General features: G+C 43.7%; 1 protein-coding gene across 6 annotated transcripts in view; it reads left to right on the top strand.

Annotated features, from left to right (window-relative positions):
- Positions 1 to 15,790, top strand: part of DNM1 (dynamin 1) — a 714,309-nt gene that overhangs the window by 600,411 nt on the left and 98,108 nt on the right. For all 6 annotated transcript variants that reach the window (XM_069236983.1, XM_069236985.1, XM_069236981.1 and 3 more), the window contains one exon: positions 6,968 to 7,138. In XM_069236983.1, the coding sequence (XP_069093084.1) occupies positions 6,968 to 7,138 (171 nt within the window). The remainder of the gene's footprint in view (positions 1 to 6,967; positions 7,139 to 15,790) is intronic.

Below are 15,790 nucleotides of genomic sequence, written 5' to 3'. Positions count from 1 at the left end.
TTCGAAGAAGTCTTTTCGAGTCACGAGACCGAGGGACTCCTCCTACTTTGGTTCCATTGTGCATGGGCGTCGACTCCATCTTAGATTGTTTTTTTTCCGCCATCGGGTTCGGACGTGTTCCTTTTCGCTCCGTGTTTCGGGTCGGAAAGTTAGTCAGAATTTTGGAAAAATCCTTTGGTATTGTTTCGTTCGGTATCGGGTTAGATTAGACAGATCGACACCAAATCTTGAAGAAGCTCCGGTAGCCCTTCAGGGTAATTTCGATCACCTGTCGGGGCCTGGTCGGCCCGACCATGTGCAACATCGAGACTGATGGAACGGACCCCGTTTCGATTCTGTCCTAAATGCCACAATAAATATCCTTACACGGACCAACATTTGGTCTGTAACTTGTGCCTGTCCCCCGAGCACAAGGAGGATACGTGCGAGGCCTGTTGCGCGTTTCGGTCGAGAAAAACGCTCAGAGACCGAAGAGCCAGGAGGTTGCAGATGGCGTCCACGCCGACAGGACAACAACGGTTCGAGGAGGAAGAAGAAACATTCTCCATCCCCGAGTCAGACTCCGAAGAATTCGACGTCGAAGAGCAACCAACCGTGAGTAAGACGTCGAAACAAAGATCACACGAAAAAACAGAGAAAGCCCAGGGGACGCCACCGCCAACAGGCCATGGCTTAACCCATAAAGTAGGTGACCGGCCATCGGCACCGAAAAAGGGCGAGCTGGTGCCGAAGTCGTCCGACTCAGGTCGAGACACAGGCACGCAGCAATCTCGGGACCGAGAGAGTGGTGCAGAAAAGGGTCGATAGCGGCACCGAAGTTGCTCGGCACAGAGACAACGGCACCGAAGATGGTTGGCACCGAGAAGGCACGACACCGAAAAGAAGAAAGATCTTGTCGGAGCTGAAAAAATCCAAAGTCACGGTTTCGGTGCCAAAACACCCGGCAACCGAACCGAAAACCAGTTCCTACTCAGAGGAACAAGGACTGTCCTCCCAACTAAAAAAAACACAGATTTGAGGAGGAATTACAAGCAATAGAACCAGATCACACGCAAAAGCAGATCTTTATCCAAAAGGATTCAGGGAAGATCAGCACTCTTCCCCCAATCAAGAGAAAAAGAAAACTTGACTTCCAACAAGAAGACAAGCAGCCACAAGCAAAGGTTGTAAAGAAAGTAACTCCACCACCCTCTTCACCACAGTCAACCCATGCATCACCGGCACAAACTCCACCACATTCACCAGCTCATACCACCATGAGCCAAGATGATCCAGATGCATGGGACCTATATGACGCTCCAGTATCGGACAATAGCCCTGAGTCGTACCCAACTAAGCCCTCACCACCTGAGGACAGTACAGCATATGCACAGGTGGTAGCCAGGGCAGCCGAATTTCATAATGTATCGCTACATTCGGAGCCTATTGAGGATGACTTCCTCTTTAACACCCTGTCCTCCACCCATAGCCATTATCAAAGCCTTCCCATGCTCCCGGGAATGCTAAGGCACGCTAAACAGATTTTTAAGGAGCCAGTTAAAAGCAGAGCAATAACTCCAAGGGTGGAGAAAAAATACAAAGCACCGCCTACAGACCCTGCTTTTATTACATCACAACTGGCGCCAGATTCAGTAGTCGTAGGAGCAGCTCGTAAAAGAGCCAACTCTCATACATCAGGCGACGCACCACCTCCGGACAAGGAGAGCCGCAAGTTCGATGCAGCTGGGAAAAGGGTTGCAGCACAAGCTGCAAATCAGTGGCGCATCGCCAACTCCCAAGCACTCCTAGCGCGATACGACAGGGCTCATTGGGACGAGATGCAGCATTTCATCGAACACCTCCCCAAAGAGTTCCTAAAACGAGCACAACAAGTGGTTGAAGAGGGACAAAATATCTCCAACAACCAAATACGTTCTTCTATGGATGCAGCGGATACAGCTGCAAGAACAATAAATACTGCAGTCACCATAAGGAGACACGCATGGCTGCGCACCTCTGGGTTCAAACCCGAGATTCAACAGGCTGTGTTTAATATGCCGTTCAATGAACAACAATTGTTTGGGCCGGAAGTGGACACAGCAATTGAAAAATTAAAAAAGGACACCGACACAGCCAAAGCCATGGGCGCACTCTACTCCCCGCAGGGCAGAGGCACATTTGGCACATTTCGTAAAACTACTTTTAGGGGAGGGTTTCAAGGTCAACCCACAGAAACCAGCACCTCACAAACAAGACCACCTACCTACCAGGGACAATATCAAAGGGGAGGTTTTCGGGGACAATACAGAGGGGGACAATTCCCAAGAAACCGGGGAAAATTTCAAGGTCCCAAAACCCCTCAAAATAAACAGTGACTCACAGGTCACACCACCCCTTCACACAACACCAGTGGGGGGAAGACTAAGCCAGTTCTACAAATCTTGGGAGGAAATAACAACAGACACTTGGGTCTTAGCAATTATCCAACATGGTTATTGCATAGAATTTCTCCAATTCCCTCAACGTCCCACCGAAAACACACAATATGTCAAAACAGCATGTAGATCTTCTAGGACTAGAAGTTCAAGCATTACTGCAAAAGGACGCAATAGAATTAGTACCAGGTCCACAAAAGAACACAGGAGTTTACTCACTGTACTTTCTAATACCGAAAAAGGACAAAACACTAAGACCAATTCTAGATCTCAGAACACTAAACACCTACATCAAATCAGACCATTTTCACATGGTCACATTACAAGACGTAATCCCACTGCTCAAACAGCAAGACTACATGACAACATTAGATCTAAAAGATGCGTATTTCCATATACCGATCCATCCTTCGCACAGGAAATACCTGAGGTTCGTATTCAAGGGAATACATTACCAATTCAAAGTGTTGCCATTCGGAATAACAACTGCGCCAAGAGTCTTTACAAAATGCCTAGCAGTAGTAGCTGCACATATCAGAAGGCAGCAAATACACATGTTCCCCTACTTAGACGACTGGTTAATCAAAACCAACACGCTAACAAAGTGTTCACATCACACAAAGTATGTCATACAGACCCTTCACAGGCTGGGTTTCTCCATCAACTATGCAAAGTCAAAACTTTTGCCGTGTCAAACACAACAATACTTAGGAGCGACAATCAACACAATAAAAGGGATAGCCACTCCAAGTCCACAAAGGGTTCAAACAATTCACAAGGTCATACAAGCCATGTATCTAACACAAAAGATACAAGCAAAAATAGTATTAAAACTACTAGGCATGATGTCTTCATGCATAGCCATTGTCCCATACGCAAGGTTGTACATGCGGCCCTTACAACAGTGCCTAGCATCACAATGGTCACAGGTACAGGGTCAACTTCTAGATCTGGTGTTGATCGACCGCCAAACATACATCTCGCTTCTATGGTAGAACAGTACAAATTTAAACAAAGGGCGGCCTTTCCAAGACCCAGTGCCAACATACGTTATAACAACAGATGCTTCCATGACAGGGTGGGGAGCACACCTCAATCAACACAGCATCCAAGGACAATGGGACATTCATCAAAGAAAGTACCACATAAATCACTTAGAACTGTTAGCAGTATTTCTAGCGCTGAAAGCATTCCAACCCATGATAACCCACAAATACATTCTTGTCAAAACAGACAATATGACGACAATGTATTATTTAAACAAACAGGGGGGGACTCACTCAACACAGTTGTGTCTCCTAACACAGAAAATATGGCATTGGGCAATTCGCAACCACATTCGCCTAATAGCACAATTTATTCCAGGGATCCAGAACCAGCTAGCAGACAATCTCTCTCGGGATCACCAACAAGTCCACGAATGGGAAATTCACCCCCAAATACTAAACAATTACTTTCAAATTTGGGGAACACCTCAAATAGATCTATTTGCAACAAAAGAAAACGCAAAATGCCAAAACTTTGCATCCAGGTACCCACACCGGCACTCCCAAGGCAATGCTCTATGGATGAATTGGTCAGGGATATTTGCGTACGCTTTTCCCCCTCTCCCTCTCCTTCCATATCTAGTAAACAGATTGAGTCAAAACAAACTCAAACTCATACTAATAGCTCCAACATGGGCAAGACAACCTTGGTATACAACGCTACTAGACCTTTCAGTAGTACCTCATGTCAAACTACCCAACAGACCAGATCTGCTAACGCAAAACAAACAACAGATCAGGCATCCAAACCCAGCTGCGCTGAATCTAGCAATTTGGCTCCTGAAATCCTAGAATTTGGACACTTAAACCTCACACAAGAATGTATGGAGGTCATAAAACAGGCTAGAAAACCTTCCACTAGACACTGCTATGCAAGTAAATGGAAAAGATTTGTTTATTACTGCCATAATAATCAAATTCAACCATTGCATGCATCTCCAAAAGATGTAGTAGGATATTTACTACTTTTGCAAAAATCTAATCTAGCTTTCTCTTCCATAAAGATACATCTCACCGCCATATCTGCTTACCTGCAGATTACTCATTCAATTTCCCTGTTTAGAATACCTGTCATTAAAGCGTTTATGGAAGGCCTAAAGAGAATTATACCACCAAGAACACCACCTGTTCCTTCATGGAACCTCAACATTGTCTTAACAAGGCTCATGGGTCCACCTTTCGAACCCATGCATTCATGTGTAATGCAATACTTAACGTGGAAAGTTGCATTTCTCATTGCCATCACATCTCTAAGAAGAGTAAGTGAAATACAGGCGTTTACCATACAAGAACCATTTATTCAAATACACAAGAATAAGGTCGTTCTAAGAACAAATCCAAAATTCTTACCAAAGGTTATCTCACCGTTCCACTTAAATCAAACAGTGGAATTACCAGTGTTCTTCCCACAGCCAGATTCAGTAGCTGAAAGAGCACTACATACATTAGACATCAAGAGAGCACTAATGTACTACATTGATAGGACAAAAGAAATTAGGAACACAAAACAACTATTCATTGCATTCCAAAAACCTCATACAGGAAATCCAATATCAAAACAAGGTATTGCCAGATGGATAGTACGGTGCATCCAAACCTGCTATCTTAAAGCAAAAAGAGAATTGCCTATTACACCAAGGGCACACTCAACCAGAAAGAAAGGTGCTACTATGGCCTTTCTAGGAAATATTCCAATGAACGAAATATGTAAGGCAGCAACATGGTCTACGCCTCATACATTTACTAAACACTACTGTGTAGATGTGTTATCTGCACAACAAGCCACAGTAGGTCAAGCCGTACTAAGAACTTTATTTCAAACTACTTCAACTCCTACAGGCTGAACCACCGCTTTTGGGGAGATAACTGCTTACTAGTCTATGCACAGCATGTGTATCTGCAGCTACACATGCCATCGAACGGAAAATGTCACTTACCCAGTGTACATCTGTTCGTGGCATGAAACGCTGCAGATTCACATGCGCCCACCCGCCTCCCCGGCAGCCTGTAGCCGTTTGGAAGTAATTCTTCAACATTTGTACGTTTGTAAATATATTACTTTAACCATCATTTTGTACATACTTATTCATTCCATTGCATGGGCACTATTACTAGCATACACAACTCCTACCTCACCCTCTGCGGGGAAAACAATCTAAGATGGAGTCGACGCCCATGCGCAATGGAACCAAAGTAGGAGGAGTCCCTCGGTCTCGTGACTCGAAAAGACTTCTTCGAAGAAAAACAACTTGTAACACTCCGAGCCCAACACCAGACGGCGGACTGTGCACAGCATGTGACTCTGCAGCGACTAATGCCACGAACAGATGTACACTGGGTAAGTGACATTTTCCTTTTCCACCTTTCCCACTGCTTTGGTCCACACAGATAGGGTCATTCTTTGAATTAACACTAAGTTCTGCTGTAAGGTGATATTGCCCTTCCATCTTAGCCAAACCAGTCTTCTTCCTGCAGCTGGATTCTGTTGCAGAAAGAGCACTTAACACATTAGAAGTCAAAAGGTTCCTTGTGTACTACATCAACAGGACCAAATCATTCCGTGAGTCAGATCAGCTCATTGTCTAAGGGCCATCCTTTATGCAAGGGTGCCATAACCAGGTGAACTGTGACATGCACTCAGAGTTGTTACCATAAGGCAAAGAGAGTTCTACATGCTGCGCCTATGGCACAATCCATTCTTAAAAAGAGGGCTAATGTGCCCTTCCTAGGGAACATTCCACTAGCCCATTTCTGTAAGATAGCTCTCTGATCAACCCTACGTACCATTAACAAGCATAACTGGGTGGACATCTTAGCACGTCAACAGGCCTTAGTCAGCCGAACTCTGCAGAGAGCATTATTTTGGACATCTGTATTATCCACACACCAGCCACCAGTTGCTGGATGATCCTCCTGTACAGTCTGTGCTAAGCATGTGTATCTACAGCACATTTACTATGAATGGAAAATGTTGCTTCCCCTGTAAGCATCTGTTCATAGCGTGTAGTGCTGAAAATACCCATGCATGTGCATTTCGCAGACTATTTTCCACTTATTAGTTTAATTGTGTATATGATATGGAGCCTGTGCCCATGTGCAATATATACAGAGAGGAGAATTCACAGCACATCTCTTGACTCGAAAGATGACTTGGAAAAAAAACAACTTGCAAACCTCCGAACCCGAACAGTGGATGGCAGGAGTATGCAAAGCTTGTGACTCTGCAGCACTGCACACTACAAACAGAAGCTTACATGGTAAGTAGCATTTTCCTGACCTTTTGCAGTGGGCAAACTGGTGCTAAATCCTACTTGGCACATGAAAAATCTTAATGGAGAAATGGCTTGTGGTCTCTGTGTTGTAACCTTTGCTCCCTCCTCTGTACCTCTTAGCACCCTCTCGACCTGGGAATCGACCAGGCCATCTCAAAGCCTTTCCTTTAGTTGTGGGGTGTCTTTGAAGATGAGTATCTTGTGCTTGATCCATCTCTCATTCCCTCCCATTCAGACAAGCGATGCTGAGGAAAACGGCTCCGACAGCTTCATGCACTCCATGGATCCCCAGCTGGAAAGGCAAGTGGAGACCATCCGCAACCTTGTGGACTCCTACATGGGAATAGTCAACAAAACCGTCCGGGACCTGATGCCGAAGACCATCATGCATCTGATGATCAACAACGTACGTATGACTTGGACCCCCTCTTCCATACCCACATCCCACAGCAAGCATGGGGGTCCTTGCCACTTAATGCAAACTATTGTAGATATGCAGGAAACCAGTGTTCAGATAGGACACCTTCGAAACACTTTGGTGAAGGGGAATCCATCCTAAGTAGATTCTTATGCAGCAGGATTTCTGTTACAGGTAAGTAACGCTCATTAGCTCTTTTACATAGCACACACCCATCCTGCCCCATGCATTAGGCTGCACAATGTTCCTATTAACCTCTATCATGTGTAGTTAGACCTGAAGCTGTATGGTGTTCACAGACTACCTCCGCCAGCCTCCAGTCTGAAGCTCCGTTATCCACATGTGCTTCATCCTGGTAGGAACTCTTAGGCCTCAGTATCTTGTTAATGCCCTTATTATCATCCCATGATAGCGATAGCGCCCTTCCAAGTCCTTGCATACTGTTTGTACAAGGCATGGCGCGTTTATTGAAGCCTGGAGAGGCCATTCTCTTGCACTCAGCTTCTCCGCTCAACAGGTAGGATGACCGTGTGCTAGAAGGGTTCTAGGCATGCTGCCATTCAGCTTGATTGATCGTTAATGCAGGTAGCTGTATCAGCATTCAGGCAACCTAGCAAATCGCGCTGAAGGGAGAGACAAGTCATAACAGTGAGTAATGAGTGAATCTGGCCCCTTTTCACACCGTCCTTTCATTTACAGTGTAAAAAAATATCACTGTCCCTTTCTGCAGTACATATTGAAGCGGAAGCTAAATGGCTTTATTCTAATTAACGAAGGTCACAGGTGAGATTTCATCACCTTGCAGATACTATACTCTTTTTTTCCTGCAAATCCTGTTATCCCTTCTATCTGTGTGTCCTGTTATTTAATTTCCTTACACATCATATTACCTCTTCTTGCAGACCCCATGTCATTTTCTCACTGCTGATCCTGTTATGGCTTCTCCCTGCAGATACTTCTGTTTCCTCTTCTCTCTGACTCTCTCTGCATAACCAGGTATATCTTCTGTAGAACGTGGGATCTATTCTCCCTCTTCATCCTATGGTCTCTTCTCCCCCAGACCCTGATATCTCCGCTCCTGAAACATCATACGCACTCCGTTCCTCTCAGATCTTTGAGTTCTATTTTCTCCCTGCATACCCAGCTATCTATTCTCCCTTTAGATCATATCCTTGCTTCTCTGCAAATCCTGCTAAATTTTCTCCTTGCAGCTCATAGAATCTCTTCTCCCTGCACCTTATGGTATCTCCAGCATTGGATCTTTTACAGATTCACATGCTTGAATCATTCTCAACATTGAGCTGAGAGTCCCACAGTAGCATTACCATAGCTGTATAATGTTAAAGATAGCTAGAAAAGACTAAACACTTGTCACCTAAACAGCACACTTACCTCATTGAAAAATGAGAAAGATCTAAACTACAAGAAGTGACCGGAGACCCACATCCCTAGAAGTCACCATCTCTAAGATTTCTACTGCATGTTGTGTGTAAGGCAGTCCCTTTGATCCATACTCTCATCTGTGCTAATAAGTTTATTTTGGATCCATACAATTGTTTTCCCAGTGCTTACACAAGCTTTCTAGCAGATTTCTACATGTAAGACGTGCTGGCTCAGTATGAGCTATGCCTGAATCGTATAAACAATATATGTTGGAGGCATGTGTGGCAGTAGATCCACATGCTGTGCTTATCCTAGTATCTAGCATTGGGCTCGGATATGTGCAAGTTTTTTTCTTCCGCGACTTCTTGATTCACAAAGTAATGTGACCCCCCCCTTTTGGATGCAATGCACATGGTCATCGGCTTCATTGTTAAATTAATAGTTTTTTTCTGTCATCGGTTTCACACATGTGCTTCCGTGCTCTGGGTCAACTCTGTTGTGGTTATCATTTTCGGTTCTCTTGCACCCTATTTCTCAGTCTGTATTGTTTTCGATCACGTTTGCCCATTTTTTCTCATGTAGTGTTGGTGTTTCCAGTTAGAGTTCGAGACAGTACTCCGGTTGTCTCTGGCCCTCAGTGGGGCCTCTTTCTGTTCATTCCACTCTCACCATGCTTTGCTTGTGATGGAACGGATGCCCTTTCGATACTACCCTGGGTGTCATAAGAAGTACCCCGGGGCTGATCTCCACCAGGTTTGCAATCTCTGCCTCTCACCTGAGCGTGATGATTCATCTTGCAATGCCAGTCAGGCCCTTTGCTTGGAAGAAGAGCCCTTCGAGATGGCCAGACTCATCTACTAGATGTCACGCAGGAGCAGAGAAGATACTCCAGGACCTCAAGGGGGAACATCATCCTGCGCCTTCAGCTGCTGATGAGGAGGCATTCTCGCCAGAAGAGAGTTCTGGCTCCAACCTCAAGATTGAAGGACTCCCGCTGGCTCATAAGGTTGCGAGTACAGCTCCCCCCCCCAGCCCCTACCTTCTCCTTGACATCGCTCAGAGCTTCTGCCCACTTGGCAACACATCACCTCAGACTAGCAGGTAGTAGACGACATGTTGTGAGTTCACCTTTTAGCGCCTATATTAAGCACCCATATTTTAGCCCTTAGGCTAATAGCCTGTGCCTGTAAGGCCTGCTCACATTTTATTAACTTTCATTCATTTTATTATATTTTACCACAGCTAGCTTTTCAGCTTGTTGCTTTTACATTTTATCTGCTGCCTTTCTTTAAAAGCACATTTGTTTGTGCTCTACATTTATCTGTCCCTTGTATGCATTTTGTTCTGTGCTTTGCTCAAGGCAGTTATATTTATACACAATAGTTTACTAAGTATTGCTGCTACAAGAGTACGAAGTCAGCAACTAACCATGGACACACAATCACGTTAGGTCTGTTCTCAGACCACAACCATGTTTTGTTATATAAACACCACATAGGCCTATGACGGTTAGTTATCTAGAGCCACACATGCCTTGATTGGAAAATATTACTCTGTAGGCATCTGTTCGTGACATATAGTGCTGTAGCTTCACATGTGCCCACCCTCTGCCCAGGACATCTCTGGCTGTTCGCAATACACATTACTTTCTACTTCCCTTGCATGGGCATCTCCCTCTTTTCTGTGTCGCTCTGCACCAGTCATTCTCACCCGTTGTGCGGAAAAACAGTCTAACAGAGCCGATGACCATGTGTATTGCAAGCAAGAGTTGGAGTCACACTAACTTGTGACTCGAGAAGAATTCTTCAATGAAAAACAACTTTCACTCACCCGAGCCCAACACTAGAAAGCAGGAGTATGCACAGCATGTGAATCTAAAGCACTACATGATGCCTCTGACATCTCTTCTGAATCACAACCCAAAGATGACTCATTCTGAACAGAAAATCGTTTTTGAAACAGTTCCTGATGAGGAAGAATCTTCAACATCTAAAGAACCATCTCATAAATGGCTAGGGAGGCAGAGAGGAATAGTGCAAGATAATTAATTTCTTGTGAGGCAAAAAGACATAACATCTGCTAGCTCCTTCTATGCCAAAAAGGTCAGACACACTATCTATATCTCATTTCCAGAATTCTGAGAAACAGAAATTATCTTTTTCGCTATAAGCTTTCTTGTCACCGTCGACAGATATAGCATCGTCAACAAAGGCACCAATGACATCACAAGAAAACTAAAGACAATGTACTGTCGACGACACTAGCCCCTAAGCAGTCAATGACATCTGTGACAAAAATGCTGATATCCAGGTCACCATCGTCTATGAAAGATCCATCGGTGAGACCAGCTTCCACAGCAGTAACTATCATTTCAGAAACAAGAATTCCGCTAACCCAGCATACATCACCCAGAAAGACGCTGCCACAACTTCTGACAAGATGACTAGTAAAATGTATATATTTGAGACGCCACAACACCATCTCCATCAATTTTCAGAAGTCAAATTTATTTTTATTCTGCACTATTTTGGTGTTCTTAAGAGAGAAAACTTGTAAGTATATAATTATTTTTTTCACAAATACATAAGTAATAATGATGCGGATATCTGTTCTTAAAAACCTTGGGACATCTAAAACGTTTTTACAATAACAAATCCATTTCAGGCTATTTCTTCATGAATGGTTATTTATATCAAATAACTGGACTCATCTCAAGGTTCAGCCAACACAGGTTTTGTGAGAACCTGGTTAGTTTTTCAAGCCTGAGTGGAAATAAAGAACAAAATAAACGAGAAGTTACTAAATGTTACTCACATAATATAGTGCATTGTGATAATACAATCACAATGTTACAGCTTATTAAACCACCACAACCATTCATTTTTTTAATTAAATCAGCCACAAAGATAAACGGCACACAGTAAAATGTGCAACAATAGAGAAAGTGTTTTATATCTGCACAACTGATGCATAAATCCTGTCTTTACAGAGAGCAGAACCAAAAATACTTATAGTTCCCCTTCAAACTTCATTGATTACTAATCTCCGTCTTACGAAAGGAGGTGCCTTTCAACTAACCATATTTGAGTGAGTCACTATCTTACTAATAATGAATAAAAATATGAATGTGTTATTTAATGGAAATAAACTGTGTAACAAAAAACAAGTAGATTAAAAAAAAAAAAACATTGTCTTTTTGTTACCATTTTTGAGACCCTAACGGGTGAATAGCCGCACTCTACAAATACATTGATTGATTGATTGAGATACAAGCTACTGTTGAACTTGGATTTGAGACCCCAACATTAAACTGTCAAGAACTAGCCAAATATTACCGCTCAGCTCACATATATACCCTTTTTCATCAGAGGTGAAGGATTCTCAGAACATCACCCTAAACACCATGAAATTGCCTTCTTCCCTGCCCTTCTAAAATGATTATACACCTGGTGTGCCCTAAGTTTCTCGAATAGTCTGAGGCATTTAACATTTGGTTTCTATATCCTTGTGAGGTCTGTTCTGACAGTGTAGCACAAGTGAGGATGCCATCTGCATCAAGACCGTCCTTTCAAGAATGTGGCCCGTAAGATACAGAAGAGCGCTCTGGAGGTCTGTGTCAGCAGTCACAACGTCCACATAAATGCTCCTGTGCAGCAGCACATGCCAGCAGAATGGGTGTCAGGGAGTACACAAGGCTGAACCTCCACAGCTGAAGAGTGAAAACTGAAAAATGGCCAGTACTCTTCCCGAAGGGCATCACCACCCCAGTCAGAGGAAGGCTGAAGAAGCATCACATATGATATTTCTAGCTGATATCAAATTAAATATGAAATCAGCCTTCTACCAGTTTTGCTCAGTCCAAAAGAAGCGTTTGACACAGGCCACCTGTCCATATTTGGCTGAGTTAGATATTATTGACCATCCTCTAGAGACTCTGATAACGAAAGGCCATTAGCATTATTCTTTAAGTCACTTCTGGATGAGGATGTATTCATTAGTTATGATGGTCAGGACCAAGGTAATGAATACAACTAAAATTTGAATTCTTGCCACTTCCATTCATAGGAAGAACGCAATGGATGCTTGTACTGCTACAGGCGAAGGTTCATGGGAGGATGCACAACCTATTATGAGGGGAATCCTCGTTATGAGCCGCCCCCATACTACAGATTCCTTTGGGCCTCAGCAGAGACCTGCAAACCATGATGCAGGACTTTTGCACTGGGAAGACATGCGCTCCCAACCTGTGAAGATGGGCTGCAACCAGTGCTGTCACCTTTGTGAATACCCATGAGGCTGCAGATCACCAAGCTGAAAGTATTCCTTCCTTATGCCAAATTGTAGTGAAATGCCTGTTGAACTGCAGGGCACATGAAGTATGCATCATGCAAGCTCAATGAACACATCCACTAGCCTGGGTCTGGAGTGGATGGAACATGGGCCAAAGTTAGCATTTTGAATTTTTTTTCATCTGAAAGAAAGAGTTCAAGAACTGAAATTCTGCCAGGGGCCAACGTTCCTTACTAGGCATCAGAAACTCTCAGGAATAGCACCTGCTATTTCTCCCCTTGTTTCTTTGCCAGTGAACTTCTCGGGGGAGGTTGGAGACTTCCTCTGTTACGGTTTGGCTGAAAACACAAGGAATTTGAGGGGAGGTTGACAAAATGGGAATGGTATCGCCTATAGTGACTACCATTAAGAACCACTGATCTGATATAATTATCTTCCCGTTGTCCGGTAAAAAGATTATTCTGCGCCTTACTGGCCACAAATGGACTGTGATTGGTAACCCCTGAGATTACGTAATCTCTGGTGGGACTGGTTGGTCGGACCTAGCAAGCCCAAGGAGCGAGCTGTAGCACAGCCTTCTATGAACCGCTTCAGAGCTGAATGGATCTCCTGGATGTCCCCAGAGAACATGAAGGCAAATAACTAGGAGCAGGAGTGGGCTCAGGGCTTGGAACAGGACCTACACTGTTTTGCATGCTTGATGACATACAGCTTCATCTTGCGCTCCCTGATGGCCTTCTTGGTGCATCAGGGAGCATTTATTACAGGACTTCGAATTATGCTTCGACCCCAGACACTCCAGGCAGATGTTGTGCAAGCATGTAATTTCCATGTACTCCTTGCAGTTGTGGAACAGTTTAAAGCATGTGGTCTTTGGAGGTGCCATGTTCCCTAACACACTGTCATGAAAAGGAATGTTCTGGAGATTGTAAGAGACCAACAGAAAGTTTGTGCAGCTCTAGATTTGTGTCAGAGGGTGCAGAAATAAAGCAACTGACATCAGCAGGTAGGGGTGACACCTATAGACAGCTTCGTTAGAGCAGTATCTGAAATAAATCACTTTGGCGCCTGAGGGATTTCAAAATGTGAGGAATCTGCAGTTAGAAGTAACCATCAGAAATTAGTAGACATTGCACCCTATTTAAAATTAATCTCGGAGGGCAAGGAAGTTGCAGCCGTTTTAGATGAGAAAAGCTCTTAAGCATTGATTAATTTGGCAATTTTGAAGTTGTTTGCAGCCATGAGTACACCCTTCAGGCCCAAATCACAGATTGCAATAAAAAGTCCCTACACTGGGCTACAGCTTCTCTGATCACTTCCTTGCTGCTCCCAGTAAGATAAAAAATGTCATCACTCACCAACAAATGCCAATCATAAGGATATCACTAATGTTTTAATATTGTTGGTGTACAATCAAGAAAAAAAAGAACTAAAAATAGATCAGACTTATAGATCCTGATTTTCATGCAGTTAGTTGAAAGATCTTCTCACATCCCACCGTAAAAGGAAAAATGTGGAAATCTACTCTGCTGCTAATTGCCGTCCAGTTTGTGGTGCAAGAAAGGTATTTAATCAAGTTTCTGCCTCATAAAAGAAAAAGTAGGTAGACTGGAACTGAACCCTCGACCTGCCCTGGCTGAATACGTTTCTCAAACAAGTTGTTTCACATGATGACTGCAAGAAGTCCTGGAATTGCTTCAAGGAGAATTTATGACCTGTTGCAGTCACAAGATCCATGCTTTCTTACCATCATCCATGCCATATACCTTCGATGCCATCATTTCAAGTTGGCAGCACTTCACAGTGCCTTGCACCAGTGAAGGCTTACAGTGGGAAACAAGGTTTTTGGTGATGGTAACAACCTTGTAACAAGACTGGTGGGTTTAGGCGGCAGCACAGCTGGGCGCAGGGGACTGAGTCCGATCCTGCTCTGTGTGCCAGCTGTCGGCTTAACCCTTCCGGCCAGCTAGCAGCACCTCACCAGTACTCAAGAGTAAAAGGTGTTTTGTGGCAGTCCTTAGCATGTCATCTGAATTTCTCTGGGAAATCATGGTGTAACAGATCTTACCCCTTTCTCTGAGGTACATATGTTTCACACATACGAAAGCAAAACAGAATCCGGACTAGGTTCAATAGGTTTTATCAAATAAACTGCATTCTATGTAAAAAAAAAAAGAAAAAAAAGGCATTTATCGAAATTAGAAGGATACTATAACATAATAAAAGCAAGGCAGTGACAAGAAAAGTGAAACATAGTGAGAGTCCCACCATACTGTCACAACAATGGTTCTAAAATCCCCTTCCTGCACTACTAAGTTTCTCTACAAGAGCATGGCAGTGTAAGCTCAAAGCTGCCCATCAGGCCCCCGGGGAGAACCCCATTCCTCCATATACCTGTGATTGTAGGTAAAGAAGAGGCCTGTTGGTCTACTGCAAATCCTCCCACATGATGGGAGACACTATGTCGGGTCTCAGGAGAGATTGCAAAGGTGACATGCAGTGTACGATGGCAACTGGTTGGAATTCCCCTTTATCGTGTGAGGGGAAGTGAGCTGTTTTATAATAAAACATCTGCTGTTCTGAGAAAAGAGCCCTGACGTGACAACATGTATATTTATGTGTATGAGAATTGGAGACATGATGAATGCTTTGTACAGGCAATATTTCGTAACTTATCACGAACAACCTTGAATAAAGCACAGAATGAAAATGCTCTGCAGGGAAGAGAATAACAGAAGTCTGTGTAAAAGGCCAAGCTGATAAAACAATAAAAACATCTCCACTAAAAATAAGGCTAATAGAAAATAAAAATGCATGCCTCGGAGTGAAAGGGCACAAACTACAGGCCTGGGCTAAAATAATGTGCCTGTGTAATAGCTGAAGTAACCTCACGACAAGGTCATCCGGTCTTCGTTGTTGGATGACTAGTTTATGAAGGTCAGATCGCACTGACAAGGGCTAATGGAA

The sequence above is a fragment of the Pleurodeles waltl genome, chromosome 6 (genome assembly GCF_031143425.1).
Source record: "Pleurodeles waltl isolate 20211129_DDA chromosome 6, aPleWal1.hap1.20221129, whole genome shotgun sequence".
NCBI classification, from domain to species: Eukaryota; Metazoa; Chordata; class Amphibia; order Caudata; family Salamandridae; genus Pleurodeles; species Pleurodeles waltl.
This window is presented reverse-complemented; position numbering and strand designations above follow the sequence as displayed.